The sequence below is a fragment of the Scylla paramamosain genome, chromosome 14 (assembly GCF_035594125.1).
Source record: "Scylla paramamosain isolate STU-SP2022 chromosome 14, ASM3559412v1, whole genome shotgun sequence".
NCBI classification, from domain to species: domain Eukaryota; kingdom Metazoa; phylum Arthropoda; class Malacostraca; order Decapoda; family Portunidae; genus Scylla; species Scylla paramamosain.
Window position 1 is genome coordinate 3,277,103 of NC_087164.1, and position 5,462 is coordinate 3,282,564.

The following is a 5,462-nucleotide window of genomic DNA, read 5'->3' on the forward strand; positions in this document are numbered from 1 at the left end:
ATGAATGTTTTTTTTTATGGGGGGGGGGTTGACTCTCATCCTTTGCACTGGCTTGAGACAGTTAAGTTAATTATCAGGAACAATATTTAATATTAAAATTTTAATATTAAATATTGTATTATCCTGACTCCTCGAAGATCTTCACAGACTCGTCTCCTACCAGGTCGTAGCACTTCTTGGGACACTGGCAAGGCGGGCCAACACGACGAGCTTGTACTGTGATGTCCTTGTAAGTCTTGTACTCCTGCCCAGAATCTCTCCTCTTCTTCTCCACGTTGCGTCGCCAAGTTGATGGTGAACCTTTCCTCTTCTTCTGGGGCGATGCAGTCCATTTCTCCTCACCATACTGCTGTTGCTGGTGTACAGACTCTTCAGAAGTAGCAGGAGCGTTGCTAGACGAAGCCATCTTGCCAAAAAAAGCGGTAAAAATGCTCAAATCACTTCAGCCACGAGCGCAGGTCTACTCTGTGGGAGTGCAGAAAGCAGGCTGCCACGTGGGCCCGGGAGAGCTTTAACTCAGGTGGCTAGCCGCGCTGTGATTGGCCGCGCTCCCCCGCCCACAAAATGCTACGCTCGGATTGGCCGGGGGATGGCTCCCTTCGTCTGATAAGCGGGAAGTTAGTCTGGAGAAATTTTCTCGCCAAAACACGCAACTTTTAGCCTACGGATAGGCCGTCGGATGGTCGAATTTCGCTTGCCCGACCTACCCACATGATTTTTTACGCCCTTTTACCACACAGTCCAACCGTTAACTCCACACCGACAAATTTGAGGGTTAGCTCCCTTCTACGGAATACGCCTCAATTACTCCTCAGGTCCAATTAGTAAAATGGCGGAGGCACCTCCGCTTTGGGGCATCCTGAAGAGGAATTGGAGCGATAATACAAGATACATATATGAGATTGTGATCGGAGGAGCCTAATGGAGAGCACAGAGTGACAGCATACACAGGTCAAGAATGTTGGGCATATCTCTAAGACGATCCGGGAAAGGGAAGAGTCAGGATGTGTTTCACGTTGGAAATTAAGTAGTCAAAGAATTTTTTTTTATGGTGGGAGTTAGGCGAGAAGTATACAGCACAGATGAATTTTAGATTGAGAGTGACTGTAGTTGCCAGATGGTGGAAAATTTGAAAGATTCAAGAGCGTGGCCACGAGAGCAAAATTAAGTCGTTGCGCACATAGACACAACATCCAGCTTTGGATTGAAAATGAGGATAGAGAAAGTAGCAGGAAATAAGAGAAAGGGCTCCTGTCAGTTGCCTCAAACACTTGTGTTTCAGTGAGGAAAAATGTAGAGGAGTTGTATAAATATTTCGTTGATAAATTACATACAGGACAGTTAGCAGACATCCCTTATAGAGCAATGAGATCACAGAAGACTAATCCTAAATTATATATATATATATATATATATATATATATATATATATATATATATATATATATATATATATATATATATATATATATATATATATATATATATATATATATATATATTGAAAACAGGGGATGAGGTTTTAAGGCCACAATATTATGAATTAGAACACTCAGGAGGTTAACAAGGAAAGCTAAAAACAATTATGAACTGAAGGTAGTCAGCCATGCGAAGACGGACCCCAAGGGATTTTATTAGGTATACAGGACGAAGAATAGGAAACAAGTTCATGAAAGGTAACAGATGGTGAGCTGGTTAGTTCTGGAGAGGAAATTAGTAAAATTCTGAATGAGTATTTTTTTTACCAGTCTTCACCCAGGAAAACATGCAGGAAAGGCAGAATAGTAAACAGATTTTGGGGCAGATGAGAATGTGAAGCTGACATATTACCATAACTAAAGAGATAGTGGAACAGAAGATAGATAGGCTGAAAAAGGTCAAGTCACCAGGATCAGATGAAATATAAGGAATGCAAAGAGGTTATTAGTGAACCGTTAGTTTTTTGTGTTTAGGAAATCTCTTGAGTCAGGTGAGGTACCAGTAACGTGGAGGCAGACAAATGTAGTACCCATCCTTAAGAAAGGAGTTAAAACTTTAACATCTAATTATAGACCTGTCAGTTCAATTTCTGTTGTATGTAAAATAATGGAGTCAATAATAGCGAAGAACATTAGGGAGCATTTAGACAAACATGAATTGATAAATAAATGACAACATTGCTTCACGAAGGGAAAGTTTTGCCTGACAAACTCGTTAAGTTTTTACAGTAAGGTCTACAAGACGGCAGATAATGGTGATAATTATGATATCCTATAAATGGACTTTAGTAAAGCGTTTGACAAGGTGCCCCATCAGAGGCTACTGAGAAAGGTTAGGGTGCACGGGATAGATGGGAAGGTGTTAGACTGGATAAGGTCATGGCTAAGCGACAGGCGACGGAAAGTTGTAATAAATAGCTCTAAATCCGAGTGGGGTCAAGTAATTAGTGGGTTGCCACAGGGATCGGTATTAGGGCCATTGTTATTTGTAATGACTTGAATAGTGGAATTAGTAGTGATGTTAGTAAATTTCCGGATGACACGAAGATAGGTAGATTAATTAGGTTCAGTCAGAATCGGATGTCATTGCCTTGCAGGCAGATTTGGAAAGGATGAATGAATGGACAGACAGATGGCTAATGCAATTTAATATCAACAAATGCAAGGTAACGTAAGTAGAGGAAACCCACACAGTAGGTACACGATAAACAACAAAGCTCCGGTAGGTTCAGAGCACGAAAAAGATTTAGGAGTTATAGTTAGCTCTGAACTCCGTCTAAGAAACCAATGCATAGAGGCCCAATGCATAGAGGCCAGAAACAGGGTAAATAGGGTATTAAGATTAATTTTTAGGAGTGTTAAAAGTAGAAGGCCCGAAGTAATGTTAAAGTTATATTTGGCGCTGGTCAGACCTCATTTAGACTACGCTGTGCAGTTCTGGTCCCCACATTACTGGAAGGTCTATTAGAATCAATACAAAGGAGAATGACTAAAAGGATACAGGAGATGAGGAGTATTCCTTACGAGGCGAGATTGAAGCTGTTAAATTTACATTCTTTAGAGAGACGTAGGTTAAGAGGGGACACGATAGGAGTTTTTAAATGGTATAAGGGTCATAACAAGAGGGACGTAAGCAAAATTCTAAGGATCATCAACCAGGACAGAACAAGAAGTAACTGGTTCAAGCTTGAAAAATTTAGGTTTAAGAAAGAGATAGGAAGAAATAGGTTCTCAAATAGAGTGGTAGATGAATGGAACGGACTCAGTAATCAAGTTGTTAGTGCTAAGACATTAGGGAGCTTTAAAAGAAGATTAGACATATTTATGGATGGGGATGATAGGAGGAAATAGTTGGGTATATTTCATACAGGTGTAAGCCGTAAGCATACTACGTGTAAGTCTTGCAGCTTCCTTTATTTCTTTCTTATGTTCTTGTCTTCTTAAGTGGGCTTTTTTTTTCAAACTTTTATTGCCCTTAGCCAGTGGTTTTGCTACATAAAAGAAATGACCATATGCACTAGTAGATAAGTCTTGATAAATATATTAAATAATTCTAAGCTTGTAATTGATATTCTACAAATACTAAAGCTTATTTTCGACTCATTTATTTATACTGTAAATTAGTTACTGTAAGAGACTTCAATTTCTAGAGAAGTCAGTGGTACAGGGCTCTGTTGGTAAGATATATGCTGTATGAAACGAGTAGTAGCTCCTGGTGCAGTATGGTAGTGTCCTTTTATCTTCCACTGAAATATTTTGTGCTTTTGTAGCGGGACACAAGTCACCGCTCCTAGCACTTCGTTTTCTATTATATTATCACCCTTCCGTTTTCACTCTCTCTACTGCACAGACTTTTGTCTTTCATCTCTTCTTTCCTCACTTTATACATATCTCTTACTTGTACACATTCTGTGCACGCTCTTTGACACATGTGTTACACATCTTCTCAATACATCTTATTACTCCTTTCTTCACACAGACATACACACACACATACACTCTCTTTTTCTATAATTTTGTGTGTGTCGTTTGTCATGTTAAGTAATTGTTGTATACTCGTATATTGTTCGTTTTTTTTTTTTTTTTTTTTTTTTTTTTTTTTTTTTTTTTTTTGCTGAATAAACAGTGCTGCGAACTTATTATATCCAAGCAGTGAGGTCTGTCATAGAATACGGCGCCCCATGCCTCTCCACCGCCAGCACAACAGCCATCACCTCCCTGGAGATGCTGCAAAACCAAGCCATGCGCCTCATGGTTGGAGCACCAAAATGGACAAGGATTTGCACTCTCCAAGTTGAAACCAACATCCCTCCTCTGGCAACAAGACTGAAAGCCGTCAGCACCGCCCACCTCGGCAAGCTCCTCAGACAAGAGACCACGTCAGCGAAGACAGAGAGCATCAGGCAAGCCCTCGCCCAGGACAGGGACCTGTTCACTAAGAAGACATGGGCCTCCACAGCAGCGGACAGCATCAAGACACTACACGTCCAACACTTTTTCACTCAGTTCAAAGCAGACACACCACACGAAGATTACACCCCACCACCGCCATGGACACCACATGTTCCCCATACGTCAGCTCTCAAACCACCGACAGCCAAGGCCAAGCTCAGCAGTGCGGAGCTCTCAGCACTAGCCGAAGAAGCCTTGCAGTCAGCACCCTCCAGAGACGCTGATGTATACTATACAGACGGCTCAGTTGACCGCGAGACCAACACCGCAGCTTCTGCTTTCCTCCATGAGGAGGAAACAGCTCTCTTCCGGCTTCCTGACGGGTCGTCTACTCTGCAGACTGAGCTCCTGGCTATACTTAAAGCGCTCCAACACTCTGAACCAAGACAGAAGCCAGTCACCATCCACACGGACTCCCTGGGCTGCATCCAGGCACTGACAAGAGGGACACCAAGAGATAATGTGGGCCTGATCACTGCCATTCTGGTCACGGCCAGACGCGTCCAGGCAAACGGCAGGGCCGTGCATATCAATTGGGTCCCAAGTCACACAGGCATCCCAGGGAACGAGAAGGCCGACACAGCAGCAAAAAACGCCCTAAGTCTTCCCAATGTCACTGCAAAAATACCGCCAAGTCTCTCCAGCCTGAAGAACAACATTAAAGCGGTGACTCGCCAGGAAGCTCGGGACAACATGAGACAATGGGCCAGTGCGGGATCACCAAGTGCTTACTGGTACCTACAGGCATTACAAAATCCCGACCCACTTCCACGAAACCTGGAGAGGGAATCCAGAGTGAACCTACACAGACTCCGTCTAGGTTACAAATGCTTCAATGAGTTACAAAACACCTATGACACTTGTCCACACTGCCACACACAGACCATGTCCCCACTCGTACACTACATTGAAGATTGTCCAGCAACAGGGACACTGCTCAACAGAAATATTGGCACCGCTCCAGATATACTGAGACATACACCACAAGACACACTCATAGAGCTAGTACGGACGTACCCTCCACCTCGTTAA

At 42.6% G+C, this 5,462-nt stretch overlaps 1 protein-coding gene across 1 annotated transcript; it reads left to right on the forward strand.

Moving 5' to 3' along the window:
- The first annotated feature begins 4,220 nt into the window (after positions 1-4,220).
- LOC135106720 (uncharacterized) lies at positions 4,221-5,462 on the forward strand. Its single transcript, XM_064015978.1, has one exon. The coding sequence runs from the start codon at positions 4,221-4,223 to the stop codon at positions 5,460-5,462; it is 1,242 nt and encodes a 413-aa protein (XP_063872048.1).